This window comes from Micropterus dolomieu, linkage group LG15 (genome assembly GCF_021292245.1).
Source record: "Micropterus dolomieu isolate WLL.071019.BEF.003 ecotype Adirondacks linkage group LG15, ASM2129224v1, whole genome shotgun sequence".
Taxonomy (NCBI): domain Eukaryota; kingdom Metazoa; phylum Chordata; class Actinopteri; order Centrarchiformes; family Centrarchidae; genus Micropterus; species Micropterus dolomieu.
The window spans coordinates 20,437,410-20,462,912 of record NC_060164.1 but is presented as its reverse complement, the minus strand read 5'-3'; the positions used below and the strand labels follow the sequence as shown (position 1 = coordinate 20,462,912).

General features: G+C 39.1%; 2 protein-coding genes across 2 annotated transcripts in view; both read left to right on the top strand.

Moving 5' to 3' along the window:
- The window catches only part of LOC123983860 (transmembrane protein 26-like), an 85,674-nt gene extending 78,083 nt beyond the window's left edge, over positions 1–7,591 (top strand). The window contains exons 4-6 of the mRNA XM_046070279.1: positions 3,233–3,429; positions 3,701–3,780; positions 5,764–7,591. Coding sequence (XP_045926235.1) covers positions 3,233–3,429; positions 3,701–3,780; positions 5,764–6,074 — 588 coding nt within the window. The 3' untranslated portion in view covers positions 6,075–7,591. The remainder of the gene's footprint in view (positions 1–3,232; positions 3,430–3,700; positions 3,781–5,763) is intronic.
- A 3,889-nt stretch (positions 7,592–11,480) lies between these two features.
- Positions 11,481–25,006, top strand: LOC123984266 (p53 apoptosis effector related to pmp22). Its single transcript, XM_046071057.1, has 3 exons — positions 11,481–11,833; positions 18,761–18,901; positions 22,878–25,006. The coding sequence occupies exons 1-3, from the start codon at positions 11,629–11,631 to the stop codon at positions 23,087–23,089; spliced, it is 558 nt and encodes a 185-aa protein (XP_045927013.1). The 5' UTR covers positions 11,481–11,628; the 3' UTR covers positions 23,090–25,006.
- The last annotated feature ends 497 nt before the right edge of the window (positions 25,007–25,503 follow it).

Genomic DNA, 25,503 nt, shown 5'->3' with positions numbered 1-25,503 from the left:
ACCGCACCACATGCTGTATGTGAGCAGCTAACATTTCTGAGCCCCGTTTGTTTGGGTGAAGTCCGTCTGTCTTAAAAAGAGACATTCTTTGCCAGAAAATATTAAAATTATCCACATAACACACACGGTGAGCCCTGCAGGCGGACTGGAGCCAGTCGTGGAGGCCAAGGAGTCTACTGAAGCGGCCAGCACCGCGACCAACTGTGGGAATGGGACCAGAGATAAAAACGGACTTTCCACACTGTTTTAAAAAGTTAAAAAGACGGTTAAAATCTGATTTTGTCAGCTCAGACTGCTGAAGAGCTGTGTCATTTGTTCCGACATTGGACTATCACTCTTGTGATAGAGGACGGGAGCGATGGCATTAGGTCATTTTTTAAAATGTCAGCCGTGGTGGCACCGGGGAAGCAGTGAGTGGTAGCGTTAAAGAAACAGATGTTTATGGTTATGGAGTCACCAATTATTAGTGTGGTTGGGGAGAAAAGAGGACGTGGAGATGCCGGTTGTGTGGTTCCAGAGCAGGACTGAGCAGAATCTGCTTCAACACTGCGTGCGGACTGAGGATGGAGTGTGTGAGCTGCCGAGTGTTGTGTTGGAGTAGCAGTAACAGACCTGAGAGAAGGGCTACCCGACGGTGCAGGGTGGAGACGGCCTCCGGAGCGTCTGAGCACAGCCTCCTTCAGGATCCTACGTCGGGAAGCGGAGGTTTTTGACCGGGATGACGGCCGCCGATCAGGCCCGGCGGCAGACCGGCGGCCCAGTGCAGGAGATGCAACAGTGTCGGCAGGCACTGTGCGCCGAAAGAGATCCGTATCAGGGAGACTCGAAGCCGCAGGTGCATCCGCTGGATGGACCGGAGTGTCGTTAGACAAGGCTGCATAGCGGTTGGAGAGGCTGATGTGCGGAGGAGAGGCAGCCCCATCCGAGCCTCTCTTGCAGCCACGGACCACCACTTCAGCCCAGGCTGACTGATGCTTCGGAGTCGAGCAGGAGGAAAGCCTGGGAAGGCTAGAGGGGTCCCAAAACACGGTGTCCTGGATGTTAGCGGTTGCAATCTGAGAGAAACAATCTGTTTGGCTTGTACTGAAGCCACCACCATCCATAAAGCCAGTCAGCAGGGAATCTTTCTCTTTGAGTTCCTCTGAAAGTCGTCGGATGTCTTCCATAAGGTCAGCAATCTTCTTGTTCGCTTTCTTAAGGAGTGTGCAGTCCTCATGGGGCAGAGTTATCTCGGCTTGCATAGCCGCCAGAGCTTTGTTGTGATCAGTATTGTTGATAGCGTTTTTACGGTCATCTAGCTTAAAATCCATGTCGGATGACTAAAATCCTTAACCCACGTAAAACTTAAGTTAAAAACTTAAGTTAAATAAAAAGGATATAAAAAATGTAACAAAAAAGTGTGGATTAAAACTGGATAAGAGTCCGGTTTAAGACGGAGCTTCCGACAAGTGGCTACAGACGCCAATGTATGCGCAGAGTGCAGATTATTGAGCCTACTCCTCAATACAGCGTTGATAATTATCCCAATTATAGGCTAATGATGAGAAACACCGCTTTCACTACCACCCCTCTTCACCCCTAAGCAAAGCAGTCTATGGTAGGCCTATGGTTTTTACAAATCATATTGCCTAGGCCGAACGTTTCTTAACACCACAGGCTGAAATTTAAAAAAATAAAGCAAGTAAACTAAATCCCGACTTTTAAACAGCTGTATTTCTGCACATGTAGCCTATTTATTAGAGCAGTCTTCAGCAGTTACAAAACATTACGTCACTCTCTCCCGACGAGTCCAAGCATTAGGGCCAGTAGCTGCTGGAGTTTCTTTCTTTAAGTTTCACGTTGCTGTGCTGCTTTAGCAGATGCTTCAATAAATCAGATGTAGAATAGTTCGCGGTTGAAAGCTTTTTGCTGGTTTACACTGGACGACTAGATGTTCTTTGCATCTTAGACTGTGACACAATAATGGCAGTAGCCACTTACAGCTGTGGAAAGAACGCCTCTCTCCCTCGTTCTCCTTTCTTCCTTTTTTTTGGCTAACAGCAGACATGAACAACAGACGGTCGGGTGCCGCTAAGCTGCCGCACAGTCGTGGATTCATGTCCGGGATGGTGCGTTCAGTAACGCATAACGCACCGTTACTACCCTTAGTAACTGTAATAACATTACTGTTTTAGAAAAGTAATTAGTTACACTACTTAGTTACTGGGAAAAGTAATATTATTACAGTAACTGCCCAACACTGCATACAGAGAACTTGCAAAGTCATAAATCATCATAAGTCATAGGAACTCACTGTCCCAGCCCACCAACTTCCTTAGGCAAATGATCAACATTATGAGCAGCAGCACAAATGTATCTTTCACTCTGATCTCACTGCAACAGGATGCCAAAGGAAGAGAGGTCTTTTTGCTTTGCTTCAGATGGAGAGACAGACTATAAACTACAATAAACTTAAGAAGGCAAACAGCTAAAACAGGACTCAACAGTAAAATAACTTTAATTGCAGACATTAGCACCAACATATAGCCTATATGAAAACTAAGATAAACGACCATATTCACTTTGTTATTTTTACAACCACAGCAACAATAAAGTCATAGAATTTGGATGAAAAGTTTAGCTTAGATAGATAGATTTCAATGCAGCAGTCATATTTTTAAGAGAGAGAACATAAGTTTGGTGTGGCCAATAACAGTAAGAGGGGAGCATTTGATATCATTTATATATAAACAACAGCTAGACCACCACCCCTCCCATTTAGTCCAGGAGAATCAAAAAGCCAAAATTTGGTGGGCATACCTCCAAAGTCTGGCTGCATGCCCCAGCTCTTTATTGGGTTTCAGTAAGAGAAACAAAATTCAAGTTGTGCAACATAATGGAGTACACTGGGACAAACACAAGTCTTGTGATATTCTGTATTTTTCTTATTATCAACAAAACTCATTAAAAGAAACAAATCAATGTGAACAGTGAAGTTATCCCACTAAGCAGTATTCAGACTTTTAGCAGACCAAATATTACAGGTTAAACAGTGAGATTTGGACATCAAGCATCACCAGGTCTCTGCATACGTTAACTATAGCAGGTATTTTTTGCTATAATGCATTGATTAATTATGATTAACATGATGAATCCTGACTAATGAGATCCAGCCATCCCGAAAAAGCTCTTAATAAGTTGTCTACACAAAAACAACTTCCAATGTCTCTTCCTTTTCCCAAATATTAATTAGGCGTTATCAGATGTCTGTTCCAACGAATGGATCCTGGCTCTTCATCAGATCCTGCTCATCCTCCTCATCGTGGGAAAGTGGCTTCTCCCCCTGGGAGGCGGAGTCACGCGCGACGAGCTCTCGCAGCTTCTCCTTATTTTCGTTGGCACTGCCGCAGACATCCTTGAATTTACCAGTGAGACGCTTTCAGATGTCAAGTGGGTAGCTAATAATGTTGCTCGCTAGTTATGAATATGCTTTATAGTTTAATGTATGTCTACCGAGCTCTGTGCATGCAAAGAAGCATAATGTTCACACTTTTGTATAAACAATAGACACAAATGTGTAGAACTCAAGCACTTTTAAAGGGAAGGTACCTAATCTGTGTCCCAAAATCCCCATGTCAAAGTAGCAACTGAAATAAGCAGCATACCATTGACATTTATCAGAGGACTGACTTTGGCTATATTCTCCATGTGTCTTTTCCAGAGAGAATAGCCCTGAGCTGGTCTACATCATCTTAGCTGTATGGACTTGGAGCACATTACAGTTCCCTCTACATCTGGCCGGTCAGTGTGTGTTTGGAGCATATTAAGCATTTACAGCCATGTGTTGTTGTGCATGACCTCCTCCCTGTGTGGGACCATCCAAACAATGTGTTTAGAAATTGCCAAACAATTTGTAAAGTCAGCAGTGTCCAGACCAGTGAATAGTGAATAGTAGTTTGGCTGAAATCACTTTCTCCTTTATCTCCAGCTTTGTCAAATTATTAACCCAAAAATCTGTTCTTACTTCCCTTGAATGAACCACAAAGGCCTTTTTCAGAGACATGGTAATATCTCTACTTTTAGACATGTAGTTCTATAAACAGACTTATCACATAAAGAAATCACCAACAGGAAGGGTGTACGTTTGTATAATATTTGACAGTCTTTCGGAGGAAATCCAGTCTCACGTGTTCATGACATAAATAGATTCGGACAGACAAAGTCTCCAGTTCTGTAGTTGGCTGATAAGAGGAGGCCATTATGAGCCGAGGCCCAACTGGCAGATGTCTTTCTGAAACTTGTTACACTGAGCACAGAAAAGAATGTGAACCCGGCTGCTCAAATCTGAAGGGAACAAAGGATGGGGTTTCATGAAAGAAAGAACATTATTATGTGATTTGAAACAGCACAACTTTGTTCTCGGAAAAGACAACCCCCTCTGATGATCTCAATTATTCATTACACAACCTTTAATAATTTACAAATGGATGAGATTTTTAATAATGATACTTTCATGTATAGCTTTACTGTCATATTGCATTTAAAGCACTAAGAGCTTGAATGCACTTAGCACTCTGTTGTGTTTACAAATTCAGCTGCTTTCCCTTCAGTGTGTTCAGTTTGTGTTTGTGTCCGCTCACGTGAGTGTGTCTTTTTGTGAGTGTGAACCAGCAGTAATGTCCAGTATGTTTGAGTGCAGTGTAAACACACAAAGTGTTGACATACGAGTACAACATGTTCATACGTATAATTTTCAAAGTTCATTCCTCACCTTGGACACCAGTAGTTAAGATAAGATAGATCTGTTTAACAGCTGTTCTAAAGCTTTTGATCATATCACATGATTCTTCACCATCTGATGGACTGATGCCCAGTTTTCATAGAATTGTACATGTAGACTTTTTTTTCTGAACACTTTAAAGACTTCTCAGCCATATTATCTTAGAAGGTATTTGAACATTTTCTGACCGCAGCAGAGGAAAAAATAATTGTGTGATATGATTGAAAGCTCTAGAGCAGCTACTAAATAGACTTTGTGAAGAAATTTTGTTCTCAAATGTGCATCCATGTATATTTATTTGTCAGACAAACTGCATAAAGTTAAAACAGATTGGTAGGATTGGTATCAGGTTAGTTTACCAAAATAATACTAGTGGTATCCAGCCATGTAGATAGATTTGGAATTGTTTTTTGACACAGTTTTGAGATATACATTGAGACGTTTACCACCACCAAAATATAATGGAGGCAAATGGTGATGCTCAAAGCATAGAACATTTACAATTGAAATTGAAAGTAGTTGACAAAACAATCACACCAGACGGTCCATTTAGTAGCTGTTCTGGAGCTTTCCATTGTATCACACAACCATCTTTGGATGACTAAACCTTCACTGTCACACTTTAAGCTAATATGGATGGGGAGAAGCAAAGCAACAGAAGTAATATGTATAGGGGATGTAACTGAAGCTAATTTGCAGCCCCATCCCTCGTTAGGCTTTGAAATTCAGCTTAAAACAACTAAAAAAGCAAATTCATACAACAGATTGTTCCTTTGTCTCTGATTCAATACTTAGGTTATTTCCAAGTTGGTTTCTTTTACAACATTCCAGGTGTTAAAAAATGTAGACCAGTCCAGCCAAAAATAGCAAGAAAAGCTAGTATAACGAACAAATGTGCAGCCTAACAATCTACCCCTGCTGTCAGGGTCCACCGTGACAATTTCCCTGATGATAGTTTCCTTCTACCACCAACCTCCTGTTTTTTGTCTCTTTATTTTCAAAAGTGGTGAACTCCAAGCCAGAGAGTGATGGTGAGCAGGGGGTCGAGAAGGTGTCCCTCCTGGCTAAACACAGCACGGACATTTGGGGCATCGTGGAGGCCTTGTTTATCCAGGACGGGCCTTTCCTGGTTGTCAGGCTCATCGTCATGATCTACTTCGAGGTCTTCCACCAGATGCTGGTTTTCTTCGCCATCAAGAACTTCCTGGTGGTCATACTGAACTTGTACAGGTTGATTGTTATATGCCAGGACTTCAGACCCTCCAGCAGAAGAAATGGCAGGGGCAGCGCTGTCCCATGTGTTGTGTGTTATTAGTGAGCTCACAGGGAATCAGGGAATCAGGGGGATGGAGAGATGTTACACTCAATTTTTACAGTTACAGTAAAAGAGATTGCTAAAAGCTACAATTGGAGTAGGAAAAGAAGGAAACATTTGCTTTCTGTTTTCTTCTCACAGTGTACTTAACTTTGTGGAATTTGTTTTGAGTAATTATTGGAAAAACTTTGAGCAAACATTTTCTTCTTGCAAGTTGCCAAGTTCATTTACCACTCTCATTTTGCTTATACTTAACCCCATTCACATTTCAGTCCATATGGAGTTCTCATCAGCCACCTCTACAACCTGGTTTTAATCAGGTATAAAGAGGCCTTATGGTTGGTTTGACTGAATAACTGATATGACATTCATACACAAGACATCAGGTAAGATGAGCAGACCAGGAAAAAATCCTCATATGATCACATTTAAACGCCATAATGCACAAGACTGAGCACGTCAGCTCAAGAAAACTAATTATTGTCAACACAGCACCTACAGTAAGTGAAGCCAGGCTACTGCTTCGTTAAGGATTGGACAGATTTCTAACCGGGTGATGCCTGGCATCTCGTGGAGCGGCAGTGAGGATATGGAGAACAGGAAGAGAGCAAAGCAGAGAGATATACTAGATGGCGCAACTGCTCTGGAGTGTCGACAGAAGCTGAGATCAAAGGGGGTGCAGTTTTCCTGTTTTAACCCAGATGAGAAATTAAAGCTGGCTCTAATAACATCCTATCCTATGATAGTAGGTACAATAAATTAATAAGGTGGATCATGACTTATGATTATTTGTGGCATTTGAATGGGAAATACATCATGAAGGGAAGTAGCTTCCAAATCAGTTTCTATCCAAAATGTTATAGCTGTTATTTTGTCTCTCTTGGAAAAGCTGCCTTTAAAAAAGGAGGGACATGCTATTCACAGTTTAAAAAATATTTGTTTTTGTTATCTCAAAGTGATTCTGTCCTTACGGTTACTGTTGGTAAGCTTTGGCTGATGGTTGTAACTCTTTGACATGCTATAAATGAGTTTGCATTTGTGCTATATCTTTAAAAAATAGAGACTGAAGACATACAACATTGCACTCATGTGATCAACATGAGATTTGAGGTTTGTGTTTGTGTGTGTGTGTGTGTGTGTGTGTGTGTGTGTGTGTGTGTGCGTGTGTGTGTGCATGTGTGCTTGGCTTTTACTTTAAAACCATACATTTTTTAGGGCTTTATAATACCAAAGAAACATTATTATCACTCCTTGGTTCATGTGAAAATGTTTTGACGACAACCTCAGCACAAACTGTGTATTTCAACTTGCCAAGGAGAAAAAAATGTGTTGTTATTGTTATTGCTGTGTTATCTTATTTGTTTTTTTACCCCAAATGCCCCAGACATGATTATTTCATTATTTCTGGGGCTGTCCAAGTGTTATTTTACCATATCATTTTTACCATATCATGTAATCATTGTTATATGTTAGTGATGCTTGGCCTGACACTGTCCAAATAAAACAATCCATACTTTTGTCAGTGTCTTCTTTCTTATTAAAAGATATTAGAATACTTAGAATACTACTTTTATACAAGTGGTGGTTTCACATCAGTACTTTATGATTATATTGATGCAATAGTATGTATTTATTCTGACATATTATTATACTATCGGACCCTGGGAATACAGGGATGTGCCCATTTTGGTATAGTAAGTATTTTTTGTTTTCTTTAGTATATGTTGGAAATACATTTTGGTAAAAGTACATAAGCACTTTTACTCAAGTAGAATTTCGAATGCAGGACTTTTTACACTGTGGTATTGTAACTTCTAGTAAATACTCTTTCTTTCACCACTGATTGTTGCTAATGTTCACAGGAACAAACACAAATAAGTACTCATCCTCTGACTGTATTTTTTTTCATCAGATCTTTCAAAGAATAAATGTGGGCAAGTGGCACGTCTCACCAAAAACAAGGGCTCACCTTACAGCAGCAGCAATACTCTCAATATTAAAATGAAAATCCACCTGAAAACACATGTACATTGTGATATTTGAATTGTTTTAAACAGCAAATGTACTATCTACAAAGATAGATTAGTGTCTCCCCTCTGTGGACCAAATTGCATTTCTCCAAGCAAATGTGCAAATATAAACATAAACAGCAACTACACATAGCACAACAACAAATAAAAGTAGACACAAGAAGATTCGTATAGACCTGAAGACATTTCACATTTTCACAGTAACACTAATGTAAACGTTAGACTAGTAATATTATTAGTGCTCCAGTGATGAAGCCTTGTTTTTTTGCACAAAAAGAAGCAGCATTTTTTTCATGTTGTGAGATTATGGGAGCTGAATGTGTCATGGTTTTGGTTCCATGTCTTGTGTCTCTTCTGTTCAACTTTCCAGTTTCCCACAGAACGACAGCGGGGCGGTGTTTTCTAACTTTGGACAGGTTTGTGCAGCGGTGTTCACGAGAGAGGGCGCGAGAGAGAATGAGGGAGTGAATATATGCTCCTCAATTCAACTCCTCAATCAAATATGATTTTAAATACGCCTAGTAAAAAAAAATAGAATTGATAATTATCCAAATTATAGGCTAATTATGGGAAACAATGCTTTCACTACCACCCCCTTCACCCCCAAGTAAGTCCCAACTTTTAAACAGCTGTTTTTCTGCACATATAGCTTATTATTTATAAGAGCAGTATTCAAGACGTTACGTTAATGCCACTCTCTCCCGACGAGTCCAAGCATCAGTGGCAGTGGCTGCTTGAGTTTCTTTCTGTAAGTTTCATGTTGCTGTGCTGCTTCAGCAGATGCATCAATAAATCAGATGTAGAATTATTTGCGGTTGAAAGCATTTTGCTGGTCGCACAGAGTTTACAATAGACGACAATGTTTTTTGCATCTTAGATTGTGACACAATAATGGCAGTGGCTGCTTAAAGCTGTGGAAAGAACACCTCTCTCCCTCGTTCTTTCTTTCTTCCTTTAGTTTTCATGTCAGCGGACATGAACAATTGAAGGTCTGGTGCCGCTGACCTGCTGCACAGTCGTGGATTCAAGTCAAGGATGTTACTGGGATAAGTAATATTATTACAGTAACGCCTGGGGATGACTGTCTTAAAGGCGGAGCTAAGACAATAAGGAGCATCCACACATTACTGTACTGCAGATGTGCCAGACTCAGGTGAAGTGCTGTCAACATGGTGTCATCAGTGGAGCAGTTAGGGCGGTTTGCAAACTTTGCCATGATGGCGGTGAGTGCTGATGGAGCAAACACCAAAATATCCCAGAGGCCAAAGAATTTGATTCACATCATTTGCATTCTCTTAAAACCACCCAGTGACCCCCTGTGTCCTGTTTGGAAGCATCTGTACTTGTTATGTCTCTCAACTCATTTATAATCAAGATAAGATTATAAAATCTATCATTTACAAATGAAGCAAGAAGTATAACAAAAGCCAATAAATACTATATATACCAACGTAAATACTAACCACAAAGTGTCTTAGGTTAAATTAACCTGTTGAAAACAGGCACCTTTTTCCAGAAAAAATGCCTAAAATAACATACCCAAAATGAATCAGGAATAACTCCTCAACACTTTTGGCCTAGATGCATAATTCTGGTCTCCTTTGAAAAGTCAGAAGCTAAGGAATATAAATCCATTGTATATTAATATATTTATTTTACTATTACAGACTACATGGAGATGCAATAAAGAAATAATCTGATATTTTCACCCTCGCCTGGTAAAAAAAAAGCTATATTTTAATGCAATAAACCATCAAAACCATCATAAGGAAGCTTATAATGCAACTGAATATCTTCTAATACACCTAGAATGCAATTGTAACTGTAAATCTGATGAAAATAAACTAAAATACAACAGTTAGGCTATCATACAACATTTTCAAAATATACCAGGCGAATGTCCATGTTTTGGCAATATTTACTGTTAAAATATCTACCAATAAACAATAAAATGTTTTATTGGTAGATATCCTTAAAACACTTTTTCTGTCCATCCGGCTTGAGCAGACCTTTCATTTGCATGTCTGTGTATCTCCAATGCGAAAAAAACCTTGTGTTCTCAAGCGGCATGTTTCCTCTCTGCAGAAATGTCGAGAGCAGGCAGGCAGTTTGCAGGTATTGCGCAATAATCAAGATGGCGCCCGCTTAGACTCAGAGCAACAACATCGGCGGGTTTTGGAGTTAAAAGGGCGAGAAAAAAATTTCAATCTAAAGCTATTGACTTTTTCATTTAATTTGGCCGCCGTTGTTTTTTAGTTTATTTTAGTTTACTGTATTTGCCAAAATGAGAGAGAGGCCTATATGTCACACATATTAAGTGCAGTAATTACAAACAAAAATACGGATTACCCAATAATAGCCTACCCAGATGTGTGTGAGGCCACAGAAATGAAATGCTTTCATCAAGTAGAAGTTATCACATTATAAAGTATAGTCCTCCCTTCAGCCCTGCACACTCGCTCTGTTTGGTTTCATTTGCAAACCTAAATGCCCAAACCTAAATACCAAAATACCCAATCCTAAATGCCCAAATGCCCAATCCTAAATACCTAAATGCCCAAACCTAAATACCAAAATACCCAATCCTAAATACCTAAATGCCCAATCCTAAATGCCTAAATGCCCAATCCTTAATACCAAACGCATTTATGATTTAGACTATTAGTTTTAATTCTGACCCAATAATCCCTCCATATTTTTTTAATCCATTTCTGCATTGAGTACTGATAATACTGATTATACTTACTTCTGATTATTCCTACATATTTTAACTTAGGTAACATATATTTTAAATGGAGTACTTTTACTTATTTTTTTGGAGTGTGATATAAGTCATTTTACATAGGCTAAGTAAAGGATCTGAAAACGTCCTCCTCCAATGGCAAATACCCATGTTGGTATTTAACCTGGGCAAGTACAAGTCAGTAGCTACTATCTAAGATGTATATGGTTAAAAAATATATATGTGCCTTCATTGTAAAGAGAGGGAACAATGAAAGTTACTGGAGAAATACAAGTCATACATTTTTTAACTATAGTTTTCCTTGGGCTGCCATCTTGTGGTAGGCTACCTTTATTTACTGCCTCATCTCATTATCTGTCATTTCTCTCCTCCTCTACCTTACCTCTTACACCACTCACAGCCCAGTCCATAACCACCTGTTGTAATTCTGACAACTAAAAGTGACCAAGTTTGCTGTTAATTTTCCTCTGCATTGGGACCATGACTGGGACACGGGACTGAGCTGAAGCAGGCGCCTCAACTGTTGCCGTTACTGAGTGTAATATGACACAGTGGATGGGGCTGGGCCTGATTCAGCTTTTACTGTAAGACAAGCCCAACCCTTCAGGTCCCAAAACAGGTTTCATTACACACTCGGGTGGGGCTTTTATCTGGTATCCACACCACACCCTCCGTCACTCTCCTTGCGCAAACACGCTATATAATCGGACCGACAACACCGCGCTTTCTCCAGTCATTGTCCTTCTCTCTAATCCCGCTCCACACACTATAATCGTCGGTCATGTTTCGCTGTGGGATCGCCTACCCCCGATGCAGGTGGATCGTGCCCCTGCTGCTCCTCTTCGCCATTATTTTTGACATTGTCGCCATCGCCGCCACCTCGGGATGGGTCGAGGACGAGGACGCCAAATCGCACTACGCCAGTATGTGGCAGCAGTGCAGAGGCAGGAATGACGAGTGGAACTGCAAGTCGCTCTCGGAGTACTGTAAGTTTCAGTACATTTACTACACAAGAGACAGTGTAGCTCCAAAACAATAAGACTAGAGCGAGTGGTTCAGTGTTTGTCTCGCTGGTGTAAAATTCAACATTCATATATTGTAACTTTGAGGATTCGACCTCTCTGACAACAACTAAAAACTCCAGGCTGAGAGGAGGAGGAGGGAGGCCTGTAGCAGCCTCAGTCAGTCTGGCAGACTGAACTTTGGTCTTCATTATAATTTCCTGCCTGTTCAAATACAGGAGAAAGTAGAAAGGTTTCATGCAGGTGCTTTATTAGCCCACACACCCTCTTGTCCAAATTAATTTTCTGCTTCTTTTAAAGTCAGTTGTCCTGTTCTGTATAGTCCAGCTTCAGGTAGTGTTTCAATAGGCATTACAGGCTCAGACTTAAGGGTTTTCAACAAGGGAGGGAGGAAAAAAATGGAAGAAACTTCTAAAGAAGCAATTTAAAGAAAGGTGCCCCCCCCCTCTACTGTTCAGTAAGATGGGGAAAAATAGGATTGAAGGTAATTAGATTGTAACATTTGTAAGAAAAAGTCAAAACACAAGACATTTAAAATACAGAGATTGGATCATTATTCAGTCATCATTCATTTCCTTTAATTTGAAACACCACACATTTCTTCTTTAATCTGACTTTAATATACTAATATACATAGGAATTTAATATGAGTTGCAGGTCAGTGTCATATTAGAATGACTTAATGATGTGCTGGATAAAATCTTATGAAAGTTCATAAGACACTGGTAATGCATTCACAGCTAGTAGTGCTCCACCCTAAACCCTACAGGGAAGAAAGCACAAGATAAAAGCTTCCAACGTTACTTATTATAATACTGACAATAATATCAGAGCTCTATGGGGAGTCATTAGAGGAACAGAGTTAAAATTGGCTTTAAGCTTTGAAATAACTTCATTCTTGTAAAACAGCTCACAGAGTGTAAATTGTAATGGTTTGCAGGGGGTGAACGATCAGCAAGCTTTTTTTAAATTCCAAATTCACAAACCACCTTAGGCAGATCATAAACACTTTAAATAGTTTGTGACCTACACTTCAGCAAAAGTGAACGAGAAGCAGATTTTAAGATGGCTGTCAGACCTGTTCACACAAATATGGCTATTTATAGACAAGCTGTTAATGTGTTTTTCCTTCAGATGTCCAACCAAAGACACACAAACTCAGTGACACACACACATACACTCTGAAATGAACAATAACCGTGAACAACCGACTTCTGTTCTCCCTCTCGCTCCCTTCTCAGGTTGTATTTGTGTTATTCCACACCCACACTCACCAACAAAGGCTGAATGGTTGCCCTTATCAGACTCTGTGGAAGCCTCCAAACATAGCTAATGGCAGGTAGCCCCATATTGTTATCTGCTAAACATATACAGTACATTCCCCCTGAGACAGTGTTAAAAACCTTCATCTTATCAGTGATTTTGACCAGTTTGCACACTTCTCTTGCTAACAGCATGTTGTCCTTGAAACATTCAGGTGTATTAAAAGAGGCTATGTAACTGCTTAATATAAAATGCTGCTGCAGACTCCCTGATCAGAGCTCTAATGACCCAAATAATTCCTATTTAAGGCTGCTAGGTACTGTGCGCTGTTTTAAGTCATTACCAACTCACACTTAAGGCTGATTTGAAGATAGGCTTTGTTTAAGCTCTGGTACACGTATCAAAGTTGTCTGGTATGGTGCAGTGTAGGGCTGCAGCAATTAGTTAATTAATCGATTAGTCGATGGCAAGAAAATGAATCTGCAATTATTTTGACAATCAATTAATTGTTTAAGTCATTTTTTAAAAATGGCAAAGATTTGATAGTTAAAGGTGCTCATATGTGAGAATGTGCTGCTTTGTTGTTCTTCTATGATAGTACATTTTAATATTTGTTGTAAACATTTAATCATGTCACCTCACATCATTTTCATTGTTTTCTGACATTTTAACCCAGAAAATAATCAACAGAGTAATCGATAATGAAAATAACCATTATATAGTTGCAGCCCGAATGCAATGTCCGCTACATGGCATTACCCTGTCTCATCTAGATGTAAATTCCATATCTTTTGTTCCTATTTTTGTGTTTATCATATGTGTGATTGTTAATGTTCGGATAATGGTTTGATGGGACTCTGCGGGAGAATAACAAATCGGTGACATTTTTGCTATGGGGTGAAGTCCAGACCTTCACTTTTTTCACTCAATCTTGGCTCAGTGACAGCAGCTGTAGAGAAAGTCCCAGTAGAGACAAGTATGATTGGGAACTAAAGGTGCTGAAATGCAAATGTTTTCATTTAGTTATCATAATGTAATCTGTCATGAAGGAAGTACCATAGACCCAGTCTGTGTGTACTGAAAGAACAAGTTGCTGTTTTCTGGTCTCATTTGAAGTTTTAGATTAAACGTTTTGTTCTTTGTCTGAACTGTGTGGGCCGGGTCTCCTTTTAGTCCCAGCAGGACTGAAGCATTTAAACAAAAGACGACCACAGCTGCCAGAAGACTACTGGCTGGATCTAGGATACAGTTTAGCCCTATAAGTTTCCTCTGAGCATTCTTGTGTCACGGCTCTGGCCAAATACTTGTGGGGAAGTGTTAGCAAGCTGAAAACGGAGTAAACAAACATAAATAGCACCGCTGATGTGTGCGGATGTAATGAATATTAGCATTGAACCAAACGGAGTCCCTTTTGTGGTGTTTTGTTAACACCACAAAAGCTTCCTGTTAACAACAGGAATAAACATGTTTTCATGCTTTGGCGTAAGCACTGTCATTGGCAAAACATGAAAAAAGAAAAGAGATAATTATTGGTTTGACATGAATCATCAGACATGGGTTAGGCAGTATGACAGTATGTACCATTAGGCAATAAGAAATTTGGCCGTACCAGTTAAAGCAAGGTAGCTATCCATTTAATGTGAGTGAGTTATATAAATTTGTCAACTGAAAGCCTGAAAGTTTACCATATTCCACTATATATTAGTAGTGCAATATAAAATTACTAAGGACGCAATAAAAACATTATTTTCATTATTAATCCAATTAAAAACAAAGAATTTTTGCTTGAAAAATTACTTAAAATGATTAATCGTTTAACATTATAGTTGCTAATGCATTTTCTGTTGATCGCTTTGAAAACTTCTGTAAACTGTCCTACAAGGTTTTATCCACATCGCCCACTCCTGCATGGATAAACAGTCACCACTCACCGTCTAGCACCTCTCCCGCTGAATTCCAGTCACATGATTGTAAACTGAAAGGTTTTTCGCTTTTGTCCAAGCAAGTAGTTACCAAAAAAAGCACACTCTAAAACATGGATTAAAACATTGGCACTGTGTTTCCAGCAACAGGAGCTGCTGGCTCTAGCTAGGCAGGTGTCCTATTAAAATCTTTTGAAAGAAAGTATTGAGTTGATTCCTGCTGCCTGTATGAGCTTTTAACCCCCCCAATACAGTTTTAGACACACACATATTTGTCATGGTGAAGGCTTTATGCAATACATGTGGGAGAGTCAAAGCAGGTTTGTGTCTGAGTGTATTAACTTACAAGTACAATTCATTAGTGTGTCTTATTTGAAAAAGGCCACAGTTAAGAGCATGTTCCTGTGTGTATGTAGTTACAGTGTAAAAGCATAGGAGTGGGTCATAATCTACTTCTGATCAGAGGAGGAAGACAGATGTTGAAGAGCTGGATGGCATTAAATAAGAGTGATTGGGACAGGCAGTTCTAGTGTTCACCCACAGGCACACAACCAGACTTACATTTTCACAATGTACATAGTACATTCCCCACTTTAACAGAAACAAACACACAGGCCTGAGGCCGCAACACTTTGTTTCAGTAAAACCAAATGACTTCAGGACTCCAGGACTGGATGTCACTAAACTTCCTTCAATTTAATTCTGACTAAACTGAGCTTCTCATCATTAACCCTGAAAATGCTAATAAAGGCATTTTGCAGTATATTGGCCCACTTTCCCCCTATATCAAACCATGCTCTAGGAAATCTTGGTGTTTATATCTGACCCTCAGTTGAAATTCAGAAACCATGTCAACAAACTGTTTCAGTCCGGGTTTTTTTTTTTCAACTCATAAATCTTGCAAAAATCTAACCATTACTATCGCCTTCTGATTTAGAACGCATCATTCATGCCTTCATTTTTCATTTTCAACTTCTGCAGTGCACTTCTCACATGTCTTAGTCAAAGTGCCCTGGCACGTCCACAGCTTGTACAGAATGCAGCAGCTAGGCTAATTAGGACGGGTCGTCCTAATTAGCCTAGCTGATTAGGCTAGTGTTTATCAGGGCCGGTGTTTATCAAGCTTCTCAAAGTGCCATTTTAGTCTTAAGTGCAGAGAATTCATGAAATTTACTCCTACTTTTAAACTTAAGAATAAAAGTAAGTTATCAAATTTCTCAAAGCTAAGAATCAGTCTTACTCTCCCAGTTATTTAAGACAGCTTGAGAGGTCTCTCAAGTGGTTAGGAGCTGCCAGTAGGGGCTTGTGATGGCATTGTGGAGACAGAGACGTGCACAAATCTTTCAGAAGAGGAAGAATGTTTCTGAATTATTTGATGACGCGCAGTTAATAAGACGGGGTCGGACAGCGCAGGCATAAACTTTGTCAGCGAGGTGGTGAGGGACGTCATCTCACCACTGACTTTACACAGTAATGCGTGGTGGTGATGACGCTTGGTTTATTTGCCACAGGACAAACGCAGCAATTTTGGCCGTCACAACCATCGATAAGCCAAATAGTCATGGAAACTATTATAGCACTTAGGCTACAGCTCCACACACTGTCACGCGTTTCATCGACTTCCCAACAATACCCCCTGTAATCCGACAGAAGCAAACACAGTTCATGCAAAAAGCCGACAATACAGGAGTAGTAGGCGCATTTGATGGCGCTCATATAAAGATTTATTAATGTGTAGGCCTGTATCATAATGTATTATCTTGAAAATTCTTTATTGTTAAACGTGTGTTGAATATAAACTCCTCTTAGGAATTTCACCATTCAATGTGAATTTATCTGAGAATATTCTTAAAGAAGGAAATCTATTTAGTGATTGGTCCTTGGCGACATCATCATCCAAAATCCTGTTTGCGGTACAGCAAAGTGTCGTAAATCAGCACTAAGACTGACACTTCATTTCCATGCTCCTTTTGGGAGAACAACAAGCTTATGCTTTAAACAGAAGTAATCGTCAACCTTACTGACGATTAGTGTAGCAATTCTGCCGTACATGATTGTTTTTAGCCATAAATATTTTGTGGCGTTTATGTTTTGAGAGTCTGAGTCTTCCTGGATGGCTGATATCATTCACATGCTATGTTGATGGGCTAATCTGGAGGAGAGATAATTAAAACAAGCTATGATGGATGGGTGGTGAAGGTATTTCATATTATGGAGGGGTTTTGTGTGTTGGTGCGTGGCTTTGCTTCAGTATACTCTGGTGTGATGATATTCATTTGTATTCTACTACACAGAATCATATTGTAATAAGATGATATCATGACAATCTTCAGTTTATTTCCTGCAGTTTCACACAAAAAATGTTTTGAAACATCAGTATATGATTACTTGAATGTGTTCCCTTGGTTACTCTTTGTTTCCTGAGCTATAAATAAGATGCTCTCTCCCTACACAAATACTTCAGAACTGTAGTAGGATGCTTATAATACTCAGGATAAGTTTGAATTCATTATTTCATTCTTTCATTACAGTGGTAAAGAAACCACTCTGAGAAACATTATGTTGTTAGTGAGCTGGAATGCCATATTACATTAGTAGGAGCAGGGGAGAAAATTAAACCAGTCGAACTCGTCTGTCAGTGTGTGCATGATTAGAGGAATACCTCAGGCTGAGGCGGGTAGCACATTACCTGAACAAACAAACATACATGTATGAATAATTTAGGGTGTTGTCCGATCCAGTAACAGTGAATTGGGTGTGACAGTCTGTAGTCTTACCATGTAGGAAAGTATTGCTTGTTGGATTAATCACAAATTTTGAATGTAGACATTCGACCTGCATGTTTACATGAATCTTATATGTATTGCAGGTTTTTATTGTTATCCTAGAGGCCATTTGAAACCTGTTCACTTAAAAAATGTATCTTTAGAGGAATAATATGTTTCCTAACATCCTATTAGATTTTTATACACAGAAAAAGGTTATCGACATACAGCAGCAACTCCCCAAATGAAACACATTTTATCTTTGTTGTTTGTCTCATGTGACGGTTTTTTAAAAAATGTAATTAAATCTATCTATCATGTCGTAAATGTTTTGGCTCAAACATATACAAGCATGCATGATGGGACTTGCCGGTTTTAGACTGTATCCTTGCTACAAGTTTCTTGGAATTACAGACAGAGAGCGAAAGTGTTGCTAAGGGTGTGGCAGGTGTGTGTGTTGCAATTACATCACACAAGCACACAAGCTTTAATGTAGGTTTGGTTTCAGAAGTAGGGGAGCACAATGAAGTAAAAAAGGTAAAAATATTTTATAGATACCTGATAATTTCTGTAAAATAATTTTATATTGAGGTCTTTAACACAAAGAGCAGTGTTCTTGTCACTGTCCTGTCAGATGTTCATTTGTAGCGTCTTTAGTGTCTGAGAGAATAGTAACTATGAACACAAATGTTACCAGAAAAACAAAAGTATGCAAAGCACTCACTGCAGCCCACAGTGATCAACTGACTAATACAGACTGACAACTAACTAATTGTGGCAGGACAGTCGAATAACAATGTTCAGAGGGATGTGTATTTTATCATGAGATCCATGCAATTCCTAAATAAAAAATTTTTTTATGACTTTTCAGGGGGGATTTTACTGTATTTCTGTTTGCTGGCATGTAACTAATCTGCATGTTTGTTTGTGTTGGACTCCAGCTTGGGCCCAGGCAGTGGCTGCTCTGATGATTATTGGCCTCCTTATCCTCATCATCGCCTTCATCATCTCCATTGTGGCTCTGTGCTGCACACTCAACATTGCCCTCCTGCCCGTCATAGGAGTACTGTTGATCATTGTTGGTAAGATCACACACAAACACGCGTATAAACAAACACCTATGACTACTCACCCATTTGGAAATTAATAAGAAATGTTTGAAGCAGAGTCAGGTGGAGTTGGCAGCAACCGAATGAAGCAGAGCAGAAAATCTACGGTTTGTGCTTTTCAGAAGAATTCAATTCAGATCAAGTGAAGTGCATTATCCAAGTTCCTCCCCCCCCCCCCCCCCCCCCCCCCCGGTTTCAGCTGTACTTTGTTAGAAAAATAAATAAGCCACTACTACAGAAAGATCACTCAAACACAAATAAGATTAACTGAAACTGATAATAACGATGCCTCCAGTCTTACAGATACAGTACAAGATCATCGAGAACATGTTTAGGCTTGCATGTGTAGCCTTTTAAAGGGTTTAGTAATTTAACTGCAATTTCAGGGCAATACCTGGTTGGATTAAAGAGTTTTGAGATTTGAGAAGACTTCATCCCTTGCTGTGGATGGTTTTCACTGGGACTACTCTTTACTTAAGAAATAGTCCCTCAAGGTCTGTGGATTATACTGACTGATCAGGACATTGTTTCTACCTATACATGTTGTCTAGAAAAACATTTTGTTTTTCTTCAAACTCCTTTTTTTAATTGAACAGAAGAAGCCAATGTTCTCAAATGTTAAATGTTTTCTATATACAAGCAGCCATACAAAAAGTTCACCTAAATAAACTAGTATAAAATTGACATAATTATGATTTGAATATAGAAAATAATTAAAATAATTTTCCAATGCCAGTAAATCTACTTGCTCATTGTTCCCGTAAAAATGAACTAAACAATTGAGTGGTGGAGAATTAACTGATCTAACAATGTGTAGCACATCCATATTAACAAAAGCTTAAACGTTTTATATTGGTATGCACAATCTAGCTCAAGCAGGGGAACCGGCGGGCTTCAAGAGGCTTTATACATCCACAGAACTTCTAGGCATCTAAATGAGACCTGCATTTATTTGTCCAAACATGTAGCCCCACCAGGCCAGCAAAAAGGGGCAAGCGTCTAAATGGGACTAAGCTTTTAACTGAAGTTTTACAGTACACATTTTGATATTCTTCATTCCCAGTCCTTGTGTCAAGTGAGAATTTTATGATTAATATATTATTTTGTGATTTGGTGAACCTAACTATTAAATGCATTAATACAAGACCATGTTGTGTTGCTGATCGTGGTCCAGCTGGGGAACAGATTGTCATTAAATGTGACAAATAAAGACTAAAAGTGACTGAAAGTTCCTTAAAAAATTAGGGTTTGTGTCTTGGGAGTGTGTGTGTGTGTGTGTCTCTGTGTGGGAGTTTAAACAGACTGAGAGCGAGAATGAGACATCAAGGTCAGGCAGAGAGACAATGGTTAACAGTACATGTATGAGCAGAGGAGTTGAAGGGCAAGCCAGAACATCAACTGTCTTTAGATGGGACAGATTTTAAGGGGAATTGACAAAAGGTAGGAAACCTAACCCGAATACCAAAGAAAAAGGGAGAACATGGTGATGTGTGCAGGTTTGACGTAAAAATCATGAGAAAGATGGAAAGGGAGTGGAGGGAACAGAAAGTGAGTTAGACGTTTGCTACGGGAGGATAGAAGGGCGAGGTTTTGGTGTGACGTTACCATAGGAATAGCAGGTTCAGTCTGTTTATCTGACTGACTCACACCACAAAGAGCCTGAGAACATGGGACAGAGCCAGACATAAACACACACAGTCATACAGCTTTTCACTGCCTGGCCGACAGGTGAAACAGCCAATCAGTTCATAGGTATTGTGACGTCTGCTTTAAATGTGCCGGAGGGAGTTGAATATAGGTTGTATCGGCGTCGCTCTGCTGTAGCTACTACTGTAGACATCTGGCTTTTGGCTCCCACAGGTTACACAGAGTAACTCTTGTAACTGTTAGTCTTCAGTCTTGGAAGAAAAAGAAGAAGAAAGAAGGAAAATAAGAAAAGAATAATTAGATTACAGCTACACTTAACAGCAATCCCTCTGTCTCATCATCACCAACAATTATTAAAAAATAATACCTGTGTCTTTCATCTGTGGGTCATATGACTCATCCAAGATCACTGTACAACACGTATTGATGTAATGTGATGGTCACTTTGTGCTTATTAATTAGATGAAAATGAAATGCAAAGACAGTGATGAAACACATCTTCTTACTCCTTCTGAACCCTTTTAACATGTAATTTTATTTTCCCTTAGTATCTTTAGGGGAACTTATTCCCTACTTTTTGACAGTATATTGATATATTGCACATATTTTGTTACTTATGTGTATATGATAATTATAATTATTTCCATTTACCCCCCCAAACATAACAGGTATCTTTAAAACGTTTGGGAAAGTTATGTGGATTTGGACAAGCTTTGTCTAAGGGGAGGCGCACAGTCTAGGGCATCTCTGCAAATTGCTTTTCATACCATAATGACAATCTGAAAGCTACCTGGAAGGTAGCGAAATGCACTCAGAATAGTCTTAACCTAGTGAGCGGTAATGTTAAGTATCTGGAGGGCTAAAGGTCGTTTCACACTATCGGGTCACTAGTGACATACTCATGACCTCACTGTAAAAAAGCCAAAAACGTCATTCTGAAATTGTCAGGGTGTTTCTGATTAAATCAAACCAGCCCTCTGTGATTAATAGATTAGTAGTTTGCGTTGAGATGAAGTATCACACCTAGCTCACTGCCTACGCTGGCTTTGCTTGAGGGCATAAAGGGCAACACAAAAACAATTTCAATGACTGTCAGAGAAAAGTGCATCACAGGACAAATCAGCGTCACCACGCCTTTCTTTAGAATAATCAGTGCCAGCGTTCCCCTCGATCTCGCAGATGTCGATATGTTGATGTAACTCTTACACACTCGTGTGAAGATATTTTCCACATTCTGCTGTAAGTGTCAGCAGAATGTGGTCTATTTGTCCAACTGGCTACACAACTGACCAGATGTTTTTCTGTTTCCCTGTTTTGTTCACTTGTCCAATAACTCAGTTTGTCTAACTTAAAATGTAATTAACTTTTTATGAGTGAGTTTTACTTCCATGGTAAAAAGTGGTTGGCATTTATTTGAGAATTAAACTCTTGCTGCAGGTCAGTTTGCATTAATAAGTTATCTGACCAAACTGCATCTATCACTTGTTCTCTCCTGTGTTGGGCAATAATTCAACACTTCCATTTATCGTCTTTGTAGTTGTAGTAAAATTCTGTTGATTAATTAATGAAGGAATCATCCATGAAATTAGATCTGGAATAAATGATCAAGTGTATTAATAATTTATCATTATCACACTTTCATAAAAGGCAATTTACCATACAAATAAATGTAGTTAGCTTCAATTTTATTATCTAACAAGTGATTTTGCAATCCGCACAAAGCATCATGTACGTCACTCTATAAATAATAACTTCACTTTTTCCATACTGTGCCTATTTGTCCACTAACTAATGCCAGTTGACGGATTTTCATTTTATTGCTGTTGTTATAATTTTGACAATTTAAAGGCCCTAAAATGCTATTTTCTCAGTCAGCTTCTTGGTGTGAGCAATGTGTTTCTGCATGAACACAAAACTTCCTGCCAAAGTGAGAACAGTTACGTTTATTTTACATGAGATATTTCTGTCTGTGCTCCTCTCTCTGGTTTGAAGTGGCACAGTTGGTAAACGGTTATATCAGACACTTTTAAGCACCTATCTAAAAAAGCAAAATTAGCTGACGTTGACAGTAGTGGGGTTGTTTGCTTATTGTTGTTTTGATTAACTGAGTTTTTGAGTGTTAAACTCTTAATAACTCTACTTAAATGATAACTAAGGACCACCAGGTTCTTGGCATGTGGATGGCTGCTGCAACTCAGTGAAAGCAAAGGAAACTCCCAGCTCACTGAGCCGTATGTAAAAGTGTGTTACAAACTTTTTCTCACCCCTCTCTCTCTCGCACGCTCTCTCTCTCTCTCTGCAGTGATTCTCCAGGTCATCGCTCTGATCATCTACCCTGTCAAATTCAACGAGCTGATCTTCGAGGGCAACTATTACTACACCTGGGCCTACGGCTTTGGCTGGGGCGCAACCATCCTCTCCATCGGCTGTGCCGTCCTGTTCTGCTGCCTGCCACGTTATGAGAATGAGCTGAGAGACGAGTCCAAGATTAAATACATCTATTCGTCTTCTTAAAGACAAAACCCGCACACTCACCCACTTTCAGCCATTTCCACTTTCCACTCTGAGCCAGATCTGTGTTAGCCATTGAACATTTTTACACTGTACCATTTCATCAGAGATCGACAATGGTTCAGTTAAATTTGGTTCGGCAGTGGAACAAGAACTGCATCTGCTTTAATGTACAGACCTCTATTATAGATTAAGTCAGTATCATAAAAATGTTTTTTACCATGCCGTTTTTTTTTCATTCTGCATTTGAATGAAACATATTTCTTATTTTAGCTGTACTTTTTACTTACTGTAATTCTCAATGCAAGATCACCCAAGTGCACTTGCTGGACCTAATTTTGTGTATAGCTTAGCTTTAGCCTGATTTATTTTAGATTTCCTAAAACCTTGGTAAAACGGCCACTCACCCACGGGATGTAAAAGGAATCATTAATGATCATTTGGTTTTGTCCCATGTGTTATAGTTTGTTTTTCCTCAGTTCTTCTATGTGGGTATTATTATTAATGTAATCTGTCTGCATTTAAAAATGTACATGTAGTGTAACAGTCGTGTGTTTGCAACATTTTTAGACATTTGTTTTGATAAATATTATGTGCTGTTTGTCTCCAGCATTTTTAATTCTTATTTACCAAAGGGGTATCCTGAGGGAGTTTGCTATGCTGTCTTTGTTTCTGTTCTTAACACTACTAATAATACACTTTGTGAGTAGACACAGCGGTTTTAGTTGGTTGATTACTTGGCTGCAGTTGTTGTTTCCTTTCACTTTAAACTGGACGCAAATTTAAGATGAATTTACACTAAGTTTTATAATGAATCTGCCTCATGCAAATTCTTACACAGAAGTTTCCACGTGTACTTTTTCCCCCAGACTTTAAAAAAAAATAGTATTCCCTGTTATTTTACAAGCTGTGGCTGAAATGGCAAAAATATCTAGAAATCTTCTGTAGAAATGCCACAATCAGTTTTTCAGTCCAAGTGCTTGTTAGCTGCCTTGTTAAATAATGATGTCACGTGTAAAGATTTTGCTTTAAAGCGAACACTAAAAACTCAAAAGCTCATTCTGTGTTTTTCATGTCTTGTTGCTTCAAAGTAGTGCATTTAGAGAGGAGATTAAACCGTTTTTCACTCGAGTTTTATGAAAGACTAAAGGATTTTTTTCAGGCGTAGAAAGGTGATCAATCACGTATTTTCATCTCATAAGTTTTTGATAATGCTCCTTTGGCTAATCATCTGCTGGTTTGATGAGACACACAGACCAAGGTGTAAAATCTTCTGACATACTGTGTCTAAAACTTGTGCCTTAGCTGCTTCAGTGTTGAATGTCCTATCAAACTGGTCAGTCTGGTTTTACTGACTCTCACAAAGTAATCCTTCACGCAGCTGTTCATGCCCAGACCAAATTCGTGCCCAAACAAGATCAAGTTATTTTGTTTTAGTAAATAAAGTAGTTCTTAGGAAAGATCATTTGTGACTATTGAATGAAAAATGAGATGTGTAGAACCTTAGATTAGTAGTCAAAGAAACAACCCCAGTTTCTGCTTTTATTGTTTAACTTGGAGTCTTTCAGGTTGTTTATGCAGTGAATTGCTGCATAAATAACTTGTATAAATTTAGAATTTGGTAGAAGTTTTTACTGAGAATGAGAACAGATTCAGGCAGGTTTACGCTTGGAGAAACTACCTGGATGTATTGACTGTGAGGTGAAAAACGTGTTTTTACTCTACAGGCATGAATCTGTGTTTTTAATGCCAGCCTTTGTATTTGTCACTATATAGGCATATACTGTACTATAAAGAATGTATTAACATTTCACCCACTTCTGGAATTCACCCATCTGTTCTTCTGCTGTATGAATTGATTGATATTTTTGGTAGTCGGAGTATTTTATGCAATAAAGAGTTTCTTTTTTAAAGCGGTAAGCGGATCGGACTTCTTTTTTTTTTTACAATGCTTTTATGTTTGGAGGATAAGGAGGAACAAGAAGCTGGAGGGAAACAAATATTAGAAGCAAGAGAAATGGATTACGGGAAAGAAGAGAATATTTGTTTCATCGTTAGTGTTCATATATTGTACAATTTGTCAAATGTTTTATAATCCTGTCTACACATTGCAGTAGGCAATAAAGATTTTCAAGGGCCACTGCAGATGAAGTGATCCAAATGTAAATGCAAGTTTGAACTTTTTATTTACAAAGTCAGTGAGGTCATGCAGAAAATCCAGTCGCAGTCGATGTTCCTGTCTCAGTGTTTGTGCTCTTACTCATCAACAGGTTGTCACCACGCACAAACTTGCAGGCACATAGAGAGCCCCACCCTGGGACTGGCCTGAGTTAGAATTAGACTTTGCTCAGCATGTTTTGGTTTCTTTGTGAAAGGGGTGGAGAGAAAAGAGTGCAGAGGGGGCGCGAAAATGACAT

Bases quoted from the DNA above. Each gene is read 5' to 3' on its own strand.
- LOC123984266 (XM_046071057.1), top strand. From the start codon at position 11,629: ATGTTTCGCTGTGGGATCGCCTACCCCCGATGCAGGTGGATCGTGCCC. The intron at 11,834-18,760 runs GTAAGTTTCAGT...GTTGGACTCCAG, and splicing joins CAAGTCGCTCTCGGAGTACT to CTTGGGCCCAGGCAGTGGCT. The intron at 18,902-22,877 runs GTAAGATCACAC...CTCTCTCTGCAG, and splicing joins AGTACTGTTGATCATTGTTG to TGATTCTCCAGGTCATCGCT.